This window comes from Pteropus medius, unplaced genomic scaffold (assembly GCF_902729225.1).
Source record: "Pteropus medius unplaced genomic scaffold, Ma_sr-lr_union100, whole genome shotgun sequence".
Classification (NCBI taxonomy): Eukaryota; Metazoa; Chordata; class Mammalia; order Chiroptera; family Pteropodidae; genus Pteropus; species Pteropus medius.
Genome location: NW_024344253.1, coordinates 1,525,761 through 1,545,196, shown reverse-complemented (window position 1 = coordinate 1,545,196; position 19,436 = coordinate 1,525,761). Strand labels below are relative to the sequence as shown.

Below are 19,436 nucleotides of genomic sequence, written 5' to 3'. Positions count from 1 at the left end.
ATAGTAAGAGGATAGCAGAAAAATACTAATATGCTTATCATATACAACTATTTACATTAAAATATGAAAATTAACATGACATTTTGAGCCCTGGCTATTAAAAAAACAAATGGCTTCTTACTAATGTACAGGGTTTACTCACAGATTTACATTATGTATTTGAAATCAGATCTGAAGATGTATAGGTAATACATGGTTTATTCTTACCAAGTTGTGACTGGTTTCCATCAGCCATCTGGATCAGAGCACTGTCTTTCTTATTGTACAAAATCTTCACACGCTGCACATCTCCATAAACACCTTTTTTAGAGCCACAGAGAGGTAATCCAAAAATGGAATTAATTTTATGTTCAAGTCAGCTAAAGATTATCTTTCTGACATATTAATGAAACATTCAGACAGCAACATGATCACTCATTCAAACTCATCATTCTCACAAATGAATAAAGAAAGATCAAGATTTTGAACAGTGAATTTTGAAAAGAATAATTTCTGATAAACCCTCAAAGCTATGTGAATGATATTAAATTAAAGACCATGCAAAATAAATCAGCATGCATTAAAACAAATTTTGTGTCTATGGAGAGTTTTAAATAGCAAAGAAAAATAGCAAAAGATTTACTATTCAACTTTAAGCCAAAGTGCTAGCTACAAATAAGAATTAAGGTGAAACAAAAATCAAATCAATAATAAAAGTATAGTGCTAACAATAACATACCGAAGAGGGTAAACAGACTTTGGGGCGTAACCATCTTTAGAAGGAGAGAAGAGCAAGCAGCGTAAGACAAGAAGAGAGAAGAGTCGAGGAAGAGCGGAGATGAACAGATCATCCATAACGAAGGGTGGTTCCCGCAGAATGGTGAGGTGGTCATGGATCATGGTTCAAGGCGGTTAATTGGGGCAAGTTGGTCCGAGGAACATTTGTTCAAGCACAGAAGCATGAACATAGGGAATGGAGACAGGGAATGAAGACAAGGACAAGGAAAATAAAGGATAAGACAGGGAAGGGAATGGGCATTTGGGGAAAGACAAGGAAAGGGAAGGTGAACACACAGGGAAAAGGATGAAATGGGGAAGGGAAACAGCAATGCAGAAGAAAAAAATAAGGAATTGGGGAACAAAAAAAAAATAAAATATAGGTCAGTACATAGGAAATGCAGGAATTTGGTCAGAAAATGGTTGGTTTATGTACTGTACAAGAAAAACTGAGTAAAATGTAGTCATCCAAGACAAATATGGGTAAAGTACATCTATATCAAAGAGTAAATTACAGCATTTCATCTCAACATGGGGAAGGAAAGCATGCATAGGAATTTTAAACTTTGAACTTTAACTGCATAAGCATGGCTGGTTATGAAATGCAGGCAAAATTCTTAAAAGAAAAACAAAGGCACTCTGATTCAAACATTTTGGCATGCAGAACTGAATGACAATAGTATTAAATGATAAAATAAGCTTAATGTTCGTATTAACAGAGGCCAATTAAAAATGAAACAAATATTCAAATTAGACAGTGTAAACTGATACATTGAGCTTCCCACATTTCATAACAGCTTTCATAGCAATCAAAATAAAATATACCAGACGTAAAATGTACAACTAAAGAAAATAACAATAAATTTTATTGAACAAGAAGGGGGGGATAAAGTTGAAAAATATTTTTAGAAGACAATAACTAATAACTGCAAAGAAAAAATTACTAAGAAAAACTGGAAGAGTGCCTCGTCAAGCTCTTTGGAAGAACCTTCAAAGAAAAATGTATTAGAGTAGTTCACACAAAATAAGATTTAAAAAAATGCAATGACACATAAGCATGAAATGAACAAGCAAATAATTAGAAAACGCAAAGAGCAAAATTGTTTTACAGTTAAATCTGCAAATTAGATTACATTTGCCTTTGAGAACAACAAAAAGATAAAAAGCCAAACTACGGTACTTCACCATATTTTTCTTAGGAAAAATAGGTAGTTAGATTAAAAAATATATATATATCTATATAGAGATATGACTGTGTAAAGAAATAAAGTATTACTTAAACATGTACAAAGATTTTATTCAGAAGTAGAAACATACAAAAAAAATACTTTGACTAATGAATGTACATAAACAGAAAGGCAAGTGCAAAATGAAATAAACATGAAAAACTTTCACAAATGAAATGGAGTTAAAGAATAAACATCGGAAAATTATGTTACTGACCTCCTCATTTAAATTGCTAACCAACAGGACTGTATTGCCACCAGCTGAGACTCCAGGCATACCCACTCGGCCAGCAGCAGCCGCAGCCGCAGCCGCAGCCGCATTTGGAATAGCCAAAGGACTCAGAGCTCCTGGAACAGCTGCAACAGGAAGCCCTAATTTTAAAATAAAGCATATTTTACGAAATACACACAAGTCATTTACAATACCAATTTAAGCACGATGGCTGCATGGCTTAGGGTTGACCATTCCAAATGGTTCCTGAAAATTAATTTTTGTAACATTTAGAAAAATGGTTTGCTGACATGTAGTTAGAGAAAAATAACTGGTTTCAATGAAATCATTAAATATTAGAACTAAGGTACATACCTGTATTATGTTAAAAAATTAAATATAAAATATTCCATTTCCTATGGAAAAGCAAACAAAGCATAAAGAATATATTTCCAAGAGACCTGAAAAATTCATTTCCATGGTTTAAAAAGGCATATTTGATAATAGTAACTCACTTTTTTATACAAGTACTATCTTCTTCATATATTCACACTTGAAATTGAATAATCAGTTTATGAAAATGAATACAGTAAGTCCATCAGTTCCTATAGACAAATCACCCTGAACATTATTATTTAATTCAAAGACCTAAAGAAAATCTTACCAAATTCTGTGTCTTAATTCCACACTCAAGTAGTGATAGTGAACACAAGTTTCTCAAATACAACACTTCCGCAGTAGAAAGAATGAGAACACTATATCAGACTTCCTCTTTCAGTATTTTATCTTTTGCCTACCAGTTTTAATATTTCCTTCTTCTACATCGCAGTCTTAAGATAGTTCAGTCATTTATTCTAGAGAGAATTCTTTTGTCTCAGTCTCTTTTATCCGCTTTTCGATTATCAATGAACTCAGAATCCTTTCATCCTTTAAATTCTTACATACCAGCTTATTTCTCAGTATCAGTTCACTAAAGAAATATGTTCTTCTTCTCATTCCCATAATAAAGGAAACATACATCCAACCTAAATGAAGTTAATTTATGACATACCTGGGTAGAACTGGCCCTTAGCACTGTAGTCCCATTTCTTCTTTTCTTTCGAGCCTTCTTGTGTATGTCACAGGGATGTGAAGTTACCTTTGGTTTCAGATACCTTATTCTTTTAGCCAAGTTGTTATCTTTTTACTTTAGAAACTACCACAATCTCTCACTGTCAGTCTGAAGGGTTCTTTAAGATTCACAACTCCTTAAACCGATTTAGTTTTTGACTTAAATTTTTTTCCCCGTCAATTAATTTTTTTTTATCTATTCTGAGAACTCCAGTGGAATGATGTTTCTCATTTACATTCTTGCTCTGGATGAATTTATACATTTTTGCCTACACCATGTTTTAGAATCTCTCTTTTTATCTATTTATCTACTTTCCTTAGAATTTATTTTGTTTTGGAAAATTTTCAAAATATACAAAAGTAGAGAGATTAGAATAATAACCCCCCAGGTGCCCATTACACTGGTTAAACAATTATTAGATCATGGCCAATCTTGTTTCATTCACTCACCCATTTTATTTTTAAACTAAATCCCAGAAATAAGCATCTAATTTTAAAATAGAAGCTTCTTATGTCTAGTATTTACTAATGCACAGTAGCCTTTTAGTGCATTTTTGGATCCACCAGTATGGATCCTTTTAACCAGCTATTCCATGGCATCACTAACTTCTCTCCACATTAAACATCACAGCTCTCATTACACTTTATAGGTTGTTTCCATTTAACATTCGGTGGGTGTCTTCATTTGATGGCAATGTCATGTATAAAGATATATTCCTAACTCCTAGGCATGCACTCACCTTTGTTCTTGCACATTCTTAGAAAGTGACCCCTTCCTCTTAAACACTGCTTTTCCATATTTTCCCATAGCTTTGGCTGCATGCACATAGTATCCAACTAAAGTTGGCAACACAATTATTTAACAGTGGCAGAAACTCCAGATGTAGGCATAGGCATTACACTGTAAAATCATTCCTTGTTTCCCTGCCTTTAATTGGCTATCTTTCAGTGGGAAAAAGAAATTTAAAATTCTGTTAAGTTCTTTGGTCTTAATAGGATCCAGTTGATGGTATATGGGCACACATGTGTGTGCGTGTTGCACACATGCGTGTACACACACACACACAAATACCAACTGCAAAAGATGGCACGAAGAAAAAAAGTTCAATACCAATCCTCGAATTCCTTTTGACAATAAAAAAGTATTTTTAAAATCCATCAAAGCCATGTGACTGGTTCTTTTTTCACAATAAAAAAATTAAAATCAGTTTAATTTCTGGTTTCATTGTCAATTCTAAAAGGCAAGAAGCAATAATTCTCAGGGCCTACTAAGGCAGAAAAACTTAACCAAAGAACTAATTATCATTAGTTACCCAAATTAAAATAATCTCAAAAAGCTATTCCTTAGCATTCTCTCTGTACATAACTTAACTCTTAAAACCATCACCTGTTTACTAAGGTACTCTGTACTTCCTCCTACTTACCTGCTGGAGTTCTCTTGAACTTTGTATCTCACATTGAAGTTCACTTGCTATATCTTTTTTCTCCCTCTCCCTTTCCTCCCTCCCCTCCATCTATCTCTGCCATTTGTTTCTAACATTTAAATCCCCTTTCCTGATTTCATTCTTTCAGCTTCCCAATCCTCCTACTCCCACAAAACCAATGAACCACTGCTGGCCTTTATTAGTAGGCTTACTTCCTACTAATCCTGTAATGCTCTCCAACACCAGACTTGGATAAATTTAATTTTATACTTTAGATATGCTCTCATCTGGGTTTGTGGAATATTAAGAGTGAAAACATACACACACAAACCCAAACCGATTCCACAAACATTTTGCTATCCAACGTTAGCAGATTTCCTAGTCTGGAGTTCCCTAAAATAGCCACCAGACTTAAGTCTTATATCCTACTCTCAACCCCATTTTGTTCAACAAGTATCTTGTAATACTGAGATCCAAATTCTCTCAAATTTTCAACCAACTTCAAAAGTACTCCCTTCTTATCTGTTTCCTTTTTTTCTTCATAAAGATATAGAATGGTGAAAAGATTATGGACTATAAAGCCGATGATTTTATTTCTGGCTCCAGCTCTGCCCTTAAAATTTCTATATGAGCTTGAAAAAAATCCCTTCAGGTTATCACAATGATGATAAAAATTATCTCTATATTTTTCTAGACCCCAACATTTCCACTATCCTCTTGATCCAATCTACTATAATCAATTCCAGAACTAAAGCTAGCTTTAAAAAAATGATTACCATGAAATGAGCATTCATTAATGCCAGGCACTGTGCAAAGTTCACTGAATGCATTAACACATTTAATTCTCACAACGGCCACAGAACACAGGAATGCTGTCATATACAAACACAGAAACTGAGACAGTGAAGTTGAGCAAAATTTTCAACTCAGGATGTCTGGATTTGAAATCCACACTCTTAGTGATTGCACATACTTCCTCACTGTAAACATTTACCATTAAAATAGACATTTTAAAGACTTAAAATTATTATTTTTAAAATTCAGCCATAGGAAAATAGAAGGTAGTTTGATAATCCAAAGAACTCAACATCACTTTGAAGAGTGCACATATGAAGTAAGCATCTCCCAACTACTGTTTCTTACCTAGATGTTAAAACAGAAATAAAATGAGAAAACCAAAGTTACAGGACAGTGAATTAGTACAGGTATTTTCATGTGACTTCTGACCAAAAATTTCTGATTTGTTTATGTTGAACATGATAATATATTGTTTTAATTACATTGTTTGTTTGTTTTGTATTTTGGTGTAATAGCCTTCAGTAATACTTTCAAAATCTATGTAGTTCAATATTTCTGGGAAATGTTTCTAGCATGTTTGTGTATTTGTAATTATTTTGGTCTTATTAACGGACTATTATAGATTAGGGTTTTGCAAAATTAAGATTTTGGTATGTAGGTTTTAATGTATATTTTGTGGAAAAAAATATAAATTCAGTTTATTTTGGCTTGCATGTTATATATACATATTTCTATTTGGATGCAATTTTGAATGGATATATAAACAATACCCACTTTTGGTTCTGTAATCATAAAATAACCAGATTAAACATTGAATGGACTTGGCAACAAAAAAACTGTCACGGCAACAGAAAACATCTTAGTATATGAAAAAAAGTTAAAAGTATAGGACTTACATATTTACTATATGTATGACATTATTCTATATTAACTCCATAGATGAAAAAATAGGCTAAAAGGCCCAGCTAATCTACAGGAAATATTATTGTTTATTAGTTAGGAGCATGGACTTTAGAGCCAGACTGCCTGCCTCTGAGAACTGTCTCAGCCACTCACTAATTACGGAAATTTGAGCAAAGTGCTAATCTATGTCCCAGTTTCTGTGTAAAATGGGGGCAATAAAGGTAACTTTATTTAGGGATGATGTGAGAACTTACAAGTAAAGGGCTAAAAGTACGATGCCTGGCACATAATACGCACTCAGTAAATGGTTAGCTATTATTAGTATTCATATGCATCAGACAAACTTTGGGATTGAGATAAATCCATTCTAAGCCACAGTATTTCAAATGTATTTGCCAAAAATATATAAAATGAAGAACTCCAAGCAATAGAGGCAGAATCTAAGTAGATAATTTTAAGCTAATAATCTCCTAAATAGTTATTCTTACCGTAAAACTACCCCCAAAAGATGTATATAGGCATTTAGAGAGTGGAGCCAAATTTTTAGAGAGCAAACAGTGGTAGAAAAAACAGCTAAACTCCCTCAATCAATACCAATTATCCAAAAGACCTCGTTCCTTAGAAACTGGTATATGTGTTTCTTTAAGAGTCCTTTTCATCAGCATTTCTTTTTAGAAACATCTATTTAATGGCCTACGTCACAATAATTAACTGAAAACAGCTTTACAAACTCATGAAAATATCAATAATTTTGTTCTTCCTAATCTCTGGGGTTACTGAATGGTTGAGTAAGAAAAAAAAAAAAAAGAATTTCCAAAACGCACTCATCTTTGGAGAATACGGAAACCTTGAATAGCCTAAATTTATTAAGTAATACCTAAATGACGATGAAAGAATATATCTTATTTTTTAAAAATAAAAAAATGCACTCATACAAAAGGAAAACATAGGCATCACTTAAATATATTTTAAGAAAATACACAAGCACTGCTCTATTAGAGCTCACTGTTACAATATTAATTTCCAATTAGTCTAGTTTAATGAAAGTTCCCTCTATCACTCCACTACAATAGCATATATGATAGCACTTTTTCATCAAAGATGTTTTTACTGTACATCTTATAGAATCACATTCAAAAAGAATAAACAGGCTGAGACTGCACATACACGTGGGTACAAAAAAAAAAAAAACCCACTTGGAGGTTATTTTTTTCTCACAATTAGCTATAAGAGAGAAGTGATTTTACAGTCTACTGGTATTTACTGACACCATATTAATGCTCTCCAGCTCTTTATGATGAATTATTTTTTAAAAGAAAAAAATATCTAAATTTTAATTAGCTCTGTTTAGTTCTTTACCCACCTACCCCCTTCCTTTTTGGGGGCCACTGTACAAGACCAAACAAACAACAAAAAAACAATAATTACGTAAACAAAACTTATCACCTTTAAGTTAATTTCACTATCTCAAACCACCTGGACTACCAGAAACCGGAAGCAACCAACAGTTTCTAAAGTTTAAAGCAGAAGGTGGGAAGAATTTAGGTTATACCGATTTATAAACTTGTTTAAACTTGTTTCAGCTAATTAATGTAGAAGGAATGTGTACATTAGGGGGTAAAAAAAACCATATTTGCACCCCTCAAATGAAATAAATTAATGCAGCAACATTAGTGGATACTAAAACCATTAGTATAAAAATATAATGGAAGATCAGAATGTTACTACCCCAAACCACAATCAATCTCAAAGCATCACTAAAGTAACTTAAAGTGGGAAAACCAGATGTTTCATGCTTCCTGCTAAGTAAGATACAATATGAAGCACAAAGAGCACCTACAAAGTATTCTTCTTAAACAAATATTAATAACAGAATCTGAATCTAATCAAGCTTTTGGAGCTAACTCCTAGTTTACATAAAAGCAGCAGTGGATGGAGAAACAAATTAGGAATGACACTATAAGGAAAAAGCCAGACCAGTCGAAGACTGTGAGACTTTAAAGAACTAGCTTTCTACAATACATGAACTGAGGGAGGAAGTAGAGGGAAAGGATAGCAGGAAATGGATTCGATCAATACTAGTTTGGTTGTACTCTGAAGTCACCTAAGTATCATTGGAATCAAAAACACACACAAAGATTTAGTTACCAATCCAGAAAGCATGACCTCATTAAAGCAATATTGGATGGCAGCTGTAAAGAGTGTTTGAAGAATACTTTAAAAAGCAAAACTGTAAGTGGCTCCTAATAAAGATCAAAATATCCACCAAATGTATGGAAAAAAGGTACCTTAATGTCCTGTAAATGCACATTTTTATATTAAGATGAATTAAAAATATTTTTCCATAAATTGGCTAGTCTAGAATGTGTGAATAAAGTTGAAGGATCAGCTCATATCAAATATAAACATAGGATACTTAATATGCATTTTACATATACTGTACATCCCAACTCAAAGAATCCTGACAACCAATTCAGAGACTTGCAAATATATAATAAACACTTAAAAGTAAACTAGATCATAAATAAAAATTAAAATAACCTGACATTCTTATCAAATGAAGATCTTAGCAAATTGACAAAAGAATATTCAATGATGATGGGGGGGGGAAGGAGAATAGCCAACATCATGTACCATTCATGTTTAAATTAACATCACCTTCTAGAAAAGAATTTGCGGTAAGATTCAGTAGCCTCAACATTTTCTTTGACCCAATAATTCTAATTCTAGGAGTTTAGCCTAAGGAAATAGTTTGACAGTTATGTGCAGGGTGTTTTCACATGCCATTTTTATTAATAAAAAATATGGAAGTAGACTAAATGTCCAACAAAATTACTTTCACAAGTATGATATAGCCATACTTTAATAGCTATGCAGCTATTAAAATTATCATTTTTCCGAAAAAAATCTTAGTAAAATGACAATTACAATACAAAACTGCAAATACAGTGTGATTTTAATTTTGTACAAGTTTGTATTTACATAGGAAAAAAGAAAATAATATATACCAAAATATAAAAGTGGTTATCTCTTGTAAATTATACTAAAGAGTTCATTATTTGATTTTTAAAACTTATACACTCACCTACTTTCCAAAACTACTTTAGGATACTTAAAAGCTCAGTTATAACAAGATGCAAGACTATTAAAACAGGTAAATGATGAAGCTATTTAGTAAAGGAATATGAATTCACATATTTTCACCACAGAATGTTTTCCTTTTTCTTACCAGGCAGAGTGAAGAAACAAAAATCTATTACATTAAAATATTCAACAGAGCTGGAAGACACGAGACAATTTATTAAATAAGAACTGATCGACTTTACTCATATGCTTTTTATGCAAAAAATGTAGAACAGCTGGAAAAAAAATAAAGGCACAGAGTAAGATAGAAGCTAGTTATGCCAAGGCTTCAGAATTTGAGACATTTACTATTACTTTTTAAAAATTTTAACAAGGCCATGAGATTACAAAGAAAACAGTGATGAATTCCCTAGGAGAAGAAATCAGGTGACTTGTAACCCAGAATCCACCTACATCTAACTATACTCAAATGGGCAAAGGCACATAGCTCCTCAGTGTTCTATGTCTGATACTAGCTGAAGTTTCTTGGTATTTTACCCTTAAATTGTTTAATGAGTTCCATGTGAATTTTTAAACTTCTCAAAAACTATATATATAGTCTTGATGTTATCTTCTACTTTGTTTGGTATCTTAAGAATTAAATATTATATCTGCTAAGTCCCTAGTAGAATGCCTAGGACTAAGAAGCTATTCAATAAATATCTTTTTATCTCTTCAATACAATTCTATCACAAAAGAATAACCTATAGTAGTAATTATAAGCAAAGGCCATGTACCATTCATTACTGTCTCACTCGATTTTATCTTTAAAAATGATATACTATCAAACAGTCAATATTAATTTATAAGCTGAGATGAGGGAATAAAGGCTTAAACTACGCCCATAAAGTGATAGAAATTTTGTCAGGAAAGAATGTTATCAACCAAAAAAGCGTCTATTATAGTCATAATAAACAGCTATGGCTTATGTACACATAGAAGAAACTTAGAATAAAGGGCGAGTTTTGTCTGAATTAAGTCGCCAGAAGTAATTTCAAGTATCAGTTGCTTCTTTTGTGCATCAGGGTGTCTCTGTTCATAGACGCATCACATATATTACTACATATTTACAAATGGATAGCACAAATATTATATATCCACAGTAAATTTCAAGAATTACTTTATTAAAATGCCTTTTTTTGTTGTTGATGGGCAGAAAGTAAACTGTAAGAACTAGTTTGGCTCTCATCAATCTTGGGTTCCATGGAGACAGAACTAATTTAAAGGTAATCTAATTTAAAGATAATTTAAAAATAATCTAATAAAAACTAATTTAAAGATAATCTTTACAAATGTCAAAAGTAAAGAATTTCCCATATACATCAAATTTTAAAAAATGTAAATTTCATCTTATGTTATAAATCACTCATTTCACTTACAAAATAACATTTTCCCTTATTTTTGTCTTCTTGACTATACCAACTATTAGTCACAAATTTTGCACTTTTTTTTGTTAGATGGGTCAAATCCATTCTAGTACAAGGTGAAATACAAATGATTTAGACAAATGGCAAAATTTTATAAAAAATTCTCTCCAGGTTAAAATTTTTTCTTTTTTTAAAGAGAGGCTATGATGCACCTTACTCCCATTACACGTTTTATCTGTTAACACTTCACTGTTTCTATGTAGTGCTAAATTAAAACAGGTTAGCCCTAAAGAATATGCACAGGAGACCTAGACCTAGACTTCAACTTAGACAGTGTGACATCCAGTTTAAAGTGTAAATGTTTTATTAAGAACTTAACAGTATTTTTTCATTACAGCTTTTGTTCTTTTACTTGGGAGAGTGGGAGAGAAGGTAAGTATGGTGAAAAACATATAACTGACATAAATGTAACTTATGAAGGATACTTTAGGTTTTTACCAATTGTATTCATATGCCTTCTCACCTGAGAAAAATAAAATGTAACACAATTTTTTAAATTCCAAAATGGGGGACTCATTATACTTACTGAGTTTCATAGGCACTTTCTCATTTGGCAAAATAGGAGAAAAGTGGTATAGATGATAAAAATCATACCTAAGAGGGATGTCTCCTTGGCAAATGCTGCAGCAATAGCTGGGTCCAATGCAGGCTGTCCATCCCCAGATGGAAGGTCAGGTCGAGTATAATCCCTACTTTTATCGTTGTTGTATTTTACATTCAAATTCACAAGTTTGGAAAAATCAATCCTTAGGGTACAGCAAGCATTATAAATATTCTGACCATCTAGGGCCTATAAAAGTGAATACAGTATATCAGCAATGTTAAGAAATAAAACTTTGCAAAAAGATATTACTTTGACAGTAAAATTCAACAATGAAAACCTGCACATAACAGCTACCAGGAAAGGGATCAAAATATGTTACACATCATTCTTTGCTATCCCAGCAGTACAGGTATTAGTTTTCACAAATACTATCTTCTTGAAATAGAAAGTGCTACTTAAACCTAAAATACAACCAATTAAGCACATGTGCTAATACTATTAGTTTTTAAAATCTGCAAATAATTTAATTTTAAAAAATAACAAGGGTCACAAGTATAGTCAGTCCTTCCAAAGTAGTACCATAATAGCCTGCATGATACTTTTAATTTTATTATACATATATTTTTTTGCTGGGTAGCAATACTCTTAAGAATTGACATAGTTTTATAAAGTAACTTCTGTTTGATCCCACATTGTATAAAGGGTCTCAAGCCAAAATGCATAATAGTAATTCTCACAAAATGGGTAAAATCTATTATCTTCCTTAACCTGAGGTGTTCAACCTGAATAAGAATAACTCATTGAATTAGCAAATCCAACGACATTCCAGGGAAGTTCTGGAGTAGAAGAGCGCCAGCTCTAGAGTTGAAAGCCTAAGCTCAATTGGGTCATCTTGAGCAAGTTAAGTTAACTTAACCTCTCTGAATCTCAGAGTCTTTCTTACTCTGAAAACCAGAGATGATAATGACTGCCATGATTCCTCCTCATGGGGTTATTATGAGGATTAAATAAAAGATCATATATATAAAAGTACATAATAAATGGCAAATGACTATGCCGCTGTTATGATTATGTTTTTTTCTGCTCCTATATATTCATCATTTCCACTCCAGCTATATGTAAGCCTGGAACAAACTAGAGAGCAGTAACATATACTGTTAGTTTTTCATTAGAATAAACTTTTACTATATAAAATGACAGTTCAGAAATGAGGAACAAATTTAAATCTATAAATCACTGAAAATTAAACAACAGTTCTTCTAATAACAAGAGATAAATTATCAAGGCTGATGTTTACATAGATCAAGATCCATTAGGCGTGTAAATTTAGAATTATATTATTTTAATAGTAAACCAACATTTTTTTCACATGCTTGATGTTTGAAAAATTTTTATATTCCCTCGGTATGACTTTAATTGCCATGTGGTTGGCTAAGTAATGAAACAGGCTTAAAAACAGGAGTGTCCTATTACGGAAAGAGTAAACCTACATAGCTATTTAAGTATACAGAGCTTGTAATTCATTCAAATAGTCACACTCTCTGGGGGAAAAAGTCTTTTTCCTTAGTATACAAAATTAAGTTTATGTGAACATATTTACCAAACTAAAACTAATCTAAAAAATAATTCAATACGACTTCAGCCATTTCAACATAATACTGGGGAAAACTCAAAGGGACTACAAACACATTGGGATCTGAATTACATTTGAGTTAGGCAAGGTAACTGTCATCAGATGAGAGTGGAAACCCAAGTATCAACCTTGTCAGCCAGAATATAAACATTAATTCAATGCTCTGCTGTAAAGGCAAACAAAGCATTGAAAATAGGTATTCATTTACTCATACAGCATTCCTACAGGGGAAATGAGAGCCAAGTAATAGATTCTGTATCTCTATACTCGGTATGTGAATATCAAGAGATGAGTAGCAAAATTTACTCTTAGATTACTATTTCAATAACATTGAAGGAAAATTCTGATATCTTGTTAAGAAAATACCTGGCTTTGGGTCATAAGTTATCTAGGTTAATGCAAAAAGTAAAGTACTAATACAAAATTACTGACTTCACAGTAAGCAAAGTTTATTTGGAGCTGAGTTATTTCCAAGTAATATTGAGGCTATCAAATATCTATAGTAAATATGCTAATTGTTAGGAAGCCCTCTAGAAACCTTGACATTTTCTTTTTAACTTAAAAAACAAAAAACAAAATGAAACAAAAAAACACCTCCTTTATGCTGGTGGAAGATATATAAGTATACCTGAAGTTCATAAGCTAGAAAAATCAGCAAAAAATATGGAAATTAAAATGTGTTAGCAACAAAGAAGAGGAACAAGAACTGAGGATGCATGCAAACAGAAATTCAGGCATTTTCAACAATTGGCTGAAGTAAGGCAAACACAAATAAGAAAGGTGAAAAAAATCTAATTAAAACATACATGCAAGCTCACTTCAAGCTCATCTATTTCCAAAATTCCAAGAGATAATAGGAGCACACAAATCGGTCTTGTGGTACAGCAATCAGGACTGCAGTGATCTTATTGGAGCAAAGATTTCTGAATGTTAAACCTCAAGCCAATATGCAGAAACACCTCAAATGTGTCTACTCACAGGGAAAGTTGATAGTTAACAAAAACAATTAGCAAAAACATTTTCATACTAAATATAAGAGTTATGGCTAAAACATGATAAAACTAAGGAAAGATGTTAGACACAGAATGCATAAATAGCAAAATGAAAACACTGCATATGAATTAAAATAGGAAAAGTCACAATAAACCTATTTCCAATTTATCTACTCTTTCCTGAGAAGGTTGCTGAGAGTCATAGATTTAGTAGATGCTCAGGGAAATTTTAAGCTCCAAATTCTTTAAATATCTATCTTCAGGTAGTCATGAAAAATTATCAAAGGTAAGTAGATAAAAAGTTCCATTATACTAATACTTCAGACCAATCATTTACCAATATAAAACCACCCCCAAACTAGCAGATCCTGCAGGATTTTTCTAAAACATTCTGAAATCATTAGTTTCATCATAAATCCTCCAATCATATGCATGTGCATTACATAGATTGTAAACACTAAAAAGATAAGAATTAGGCAGGTGTCAAGGAGAATCAAATCTTTATCTAAGAAAACAGGAAAGGATAATTTCATTAGGTCTCTCAAACACTCCACAAAAAGCACAGTACCAGGGTAAGAAGGAATGAATGACCTGATCTTACTGCTGCAAATATTTTACCTCCTGTTTATTTTTTCTGTTAGTAACTAATGAAATACAAGCTCCTAGAAGGAATCACTCATGAGAAACAATCCATTTGTAAATAAAACGATCATATTAAAGGACTTCCAAAAGACACTGTCACTATCTAGTGTCAGCTACTGATATTCTTAATAAAAATAGATAATGCTACTGAAAAGCTGATTCCAACACACAAACAAAAAGAGCTATTTTCTACTCAAGTGTGTTATAATAGTAAGGCACATCTTTGCTCAACACACTGCTTGCTAAAAAACAAGATTTTCAAAAAAAGGCATTAAGGTATTTTCTTTAATAAATGCGAGGATCATTTAAAACATTTACTTCTTATTTGATAATTATGGTTGTTACTACGACTTGTGATCATCACCCTAAATGTCAACCGTCAATATACACAACATTAACTTTTGTTGTTAACTAAAGAGAGTTTTATTAAAAAGACTGGACTGCGACATATACCAGCCTCAGGACAAATTCAGGAAACTGGTGTACTTTCCCCTCCAACCCTCACTAAAAAATCAGTTAATCTGTTTTTTTTTTCTGAGTTGCTAGGGGGGAAATTTCCTGAAAGTAATTGCCAAAGACCATAACTAATATATGGAAAGAGTTCGGTTGGCTCTGTCACTCAAGCAGCATTTGCTATCAGTGGTTCCCAAAGCTTTCAAGAACAAAACAAAACAAAACAAACAAAACACCCCAACCATCAACCAACCAAAAAAACCCAGAATATTGGGCTCCCAACCACAAAGATTATAATTTGTTAGTTCAGGACAGCTTAAGAGTCCTTTTTTAAAAGAAGCAATCTATAAGAGAGGAACATAGGTAGGCTCTGGAGCATACTTTTTAGAACACTATAAATTCTCTTCCCCCAAACATGAAGGTATACTTTGCCTGCTAAATGAATTCCCAGTGCTTAAGAGGTTTTTGTCCATCTCTCATTCACTGGAAAAATTATCACTAGAAGTGGAGAGGTAGGCTTGAGAGTCTCATCCCAAATTCTTACTTCTTGCCTATAATTTTATATGACCTCCATTGCCTTAACAAGCATAAATATCTAGCAACTAAATTACAAAGCTTAGAACTAACTCATTTTATGATATACTGAGATACATGGATGGCTGAAAGGCAGGAAAAAATTTATAGCACATCAGGTGCTGGGAAAGTTGTGACCTGGGATGAAAATGTCCCAATACCTACAATATGCTATGCATTGTGCTAAGTTCTAGGAACGCAGCAGAGAACAAAGCAGACACAGTCCAACGGAAAATACAGACATTTAACAAGTAATTAACAATTGATGTATGGTGATGAGAACTAAGAAAGGGAGATTTAATCTAAATGAAAGGTTATAGAACATTTCTCTGAGAAGAGACTTCTAAACTGGTAACTTGAAACAAGATAAGGAGCTGAAAATAGTATTAGCAAATGGAATAAACAGCAAGTTGTAAGCCTAAGAGATCAGAGACAATACAACATAAGCAAGCTATTTAAAGAAGTCCAATATAGTGAAAGAGGTGGGAGATAAGACAGGAGAGGCAAGCTGAGGATTGATTTAGTTTACAGCCATGTTAAGGACTGAGGACTTTATACAAAGGACAAAAGTCAGTAACTGAAGAGCACCAAGGATGGAAGTAATGTGACTTTGGCATCATTCTTAGTACTCTGGAAAAATAACAGCTGTGGGGAAAGAAGTCAAAGTGGTGAGTTCAGTCAGAAAGCCAATGAAGCAGTAAGTTTTAAGAGATGATGGCATAGATCAGTACCATTCACACTGTGGTTCATGGGTAACAGCCCAAGTCACTCTGCATGAAGATAAGAAGTTTGCATCAGAATTTATATCAGTATGGAACACTAAACATACTGTAGCTAGCAGTATGCTGATTTGTATTTTGGCACAAGCACTTTGCAGCATCAGAGCCCAGCACTTTAAACAACACTGGCTTAATCTAGGGAGGGTTGCAAGAGAGTTGGAGACAAAAGGACAGATTCAACAGAAATTTAGGATCTAGAATCAATAAGATTTGGTGATAGACTGAAAGGAAGAGAAATAAAGAATGAGTCCATGTTTCTAACTTGTTGCTTAGTTTTCACCTTGAGTTTCATTGACACAGGGAACACCAGAAGTTTAGCAGGGATTTTTTTTGGAGGGGTGGGGTGGGGTGAGAGATAAATTGAACATGCTAACTTTGAAAGTGCCCCATAGTCCACTGGGTGCCTAGTTTGGGTCTCTTAGGAGAGGCATGAGCTAGAGAAAGTGATGTGAGCACTGTCAGAGTAACAAAGGTGTACGAGAGCTGTGGGAAAAGGCAAGATCCCCAGGCAGCGGGAGGGATCTGACAAGGAAGAAACAGAGAGGTGGGGTTCATCTAGGTGAGAAGTATCAGTTACCCGGAAAAGAGAGGATCTTAAGAGAGTGGTTAAAAAAAAAACACAAAAAAACAAAAAAAACAGAGAGTGGTTCACAGTGTCAAATGCTATCTAGACATTAGGTAAGAGAAGGACTCAATGCTGGTGAGGTTTAGCTACTCTAGGGTTCACTGGTGACACCGGGTAGAACAATTTGGGTAAATGGGGACTGAAACCAAATTACAGTAGGTAGAGAAATAACAAGAGGATCAGAAGTATAAAAAGCAAACAAAGCAAGCTTATTTAAAAAGTCTGATTATAAATGAAAAGGGAGAACTGAGGGTGATAGACAGATGGACAGAGAGAGAGATAGAGTTAAGGGTAAATTCATTTAAAATGACAGAGGCTTAAGGAAACATTGGTGAGTAGCAGCCAACACAGAGAAAACTATAAAAAAGGGGATGATGGATAGTGCAGGAGAGGATGGGATCCATTTACTAGTCTTAAATAGTAATATCTATGCCTTTTATGAAAAGAAAGATAGGTATGGGGATAGTGATTTTGTGAGTAAAGCTGATGGAGTTTCCATCTGATAGTTTTGTTTTTTTTTTTCTGAAAAGCAGTAGGCAGGGTCAAAAAGGGGAGTGAGGAGAGACATGGTTGAAGGAGAAATTACTGTTTGATATAGTCATCATGAAAAATGGGAGAACACTCTGACTGGAGAAATGTAGGAAGATTTTTCAAGCAGAGTAATGGGCCTATTTTGTAACTGATGTTGATGAAGTTAAACTGGTTAGATTATGTGATATTCTCTGGGTATACTCAAGAGTCCAGACACAGGCATAAAGAAAGATGACTGAATCATCAAAAGTATATATTTTAACCAGGAGTCTGAATTATGAGATAATGAGTCAAGCAAGTTTCGAAAACTCTTTTTTCCTCTCTTAACTACTCTTTTAAAATGACAACTGCAGATCTTTCTAGAGAAAACTTGAGTGTTTATAATAATCACAAACACCTATAGTTTGATGCTTATTACCTAGCACAGAAGACTGAGTAAATGAAAACCCCAAATCCTTCTAACATAATTGAGGTATAATTTTTTATCATAAGATTAAATGTAACTATAGATTACTCCAGAAAAGATATACATATAAACTACTTTCCCCATTGAATATTAGCGCAAATGAAGAATAATTCCTAACAAATTCCATTTCATTGGTCCTTTAACAAATACTATTCCTCTCGATCAGAAGGGAATGACAAAGAAAATATTCTACATTAAGAAAAATGTGTGCTATATTTAAATGTTTGAGGTTGTAAAAAATGCCATAGAAATCATAGCTTTTAGACTGTCTGCTACTGATCAAACCTCATATGCTGATTTTGCTAACTCTTTAAATATAAAATATTTCCAAAGTTGAAGAGTTGGAGAATGTTAAGAAAATTATTTTTGGAGAAAAAATTATAACTGTTAATTTATGCCTGAAAAGGAAAATACAGTAAGATTAGATAGCATAACTATAACTTGGGAATGAGAGAAAAGAAGATTGAGAAAATTTCTACCTTACAGATAATGTACATTATGACAAGTAATTTACCTCTTTAAATTTTAGCATCCCCTTATAACATACGAAAAATTCCTGTTCTGTTTACAACACGGAGTAATAGTCAGAAAAAATTGAGATAATAACACTTGGCAAACCACTCCAGTTATGCTATTACTAGTATAGTTTTTCTGCTACCTGAAGCTGTTTTTGCCCCCAAATGAGATTCTAAGGATGGAAATGCAATGAAGCAATAATCAAAAATGGTCTGGGTTCCATACAAGCTAGCTTAATCTAGAGGAAGCACTGAAGTATTTCAGACCATAATAATTAGTCAAAGTAAGAGTGAAAGGTAGAAAAAGAGCTAAGACAAAAAAAAGAGTGATTTAATGGTTTAACACTGGAATAATAATGACATAATATGGCACAAGAAGTTAAAGAGGCAGAGCAAAGGTAGGTTTAAATATGATACATAAACAGAAGATTAAAGCATTTAGAAGCAAAAATGTGGTATGGTAGCCATGACAGGGAAAGACTTCTTTTAATAATGTCTTACACTCCGTATGTAACAACAATAAAAAGTAAATAATGTGAATGAAAAGTAGAACAGAAACCCATTCAGAAAACCTATCTTTTAAAAAAAAACCTTTAAAAAGACAGCTAAATTAATTACTTTGAAATTCCCACTGAAAACTCCCATATGCATACAGGTGTGCATGCACAATACAATCCTGCTATATATCCTCAACGGTACAAAATA

The 19,436-nt window shown here is 33.0% G+C and overlaps 1 protein-coding gene across 5 annotated transcripts in view; it reads right to left on the bottom strand.

Moving 5' to 3' along the window:
* Nucleotides 1–19,436, bottom strand: part of PTBP2 (polypyrimidine tract binding protein 2) — a 76,108-nt gene that overhangs the window by 12,529 nt on the left and 44,143 nt on the right. For 3 of the 5 annotated variants that reach the window (XM_039869537.1, XM_039869541.1, XM_039869538.1), the window contains exons 8-11: nt 11,573–11,768; nt 2,200–2,354; nt 719–752; nt 208–300 (exon numbers count right to left, since the gene is read on the bottom strand). In XM_039869537.1, coding sequence (XP_039725471.1) covers nt 208–300; nt 719–752; nt 2,200–2,354; nt 11,573–11,768 — 478 coding nt within the window. The remainder of the gene's footprint in view (nt 1–207; nt 301–718; nt 753–2,199; nt 2,355–11,572; nt 11,769–19,436) is intronic. The other 2 variants (XM_039869540.1, XM_039869539.1) reach the window with 1 other exon arrangement.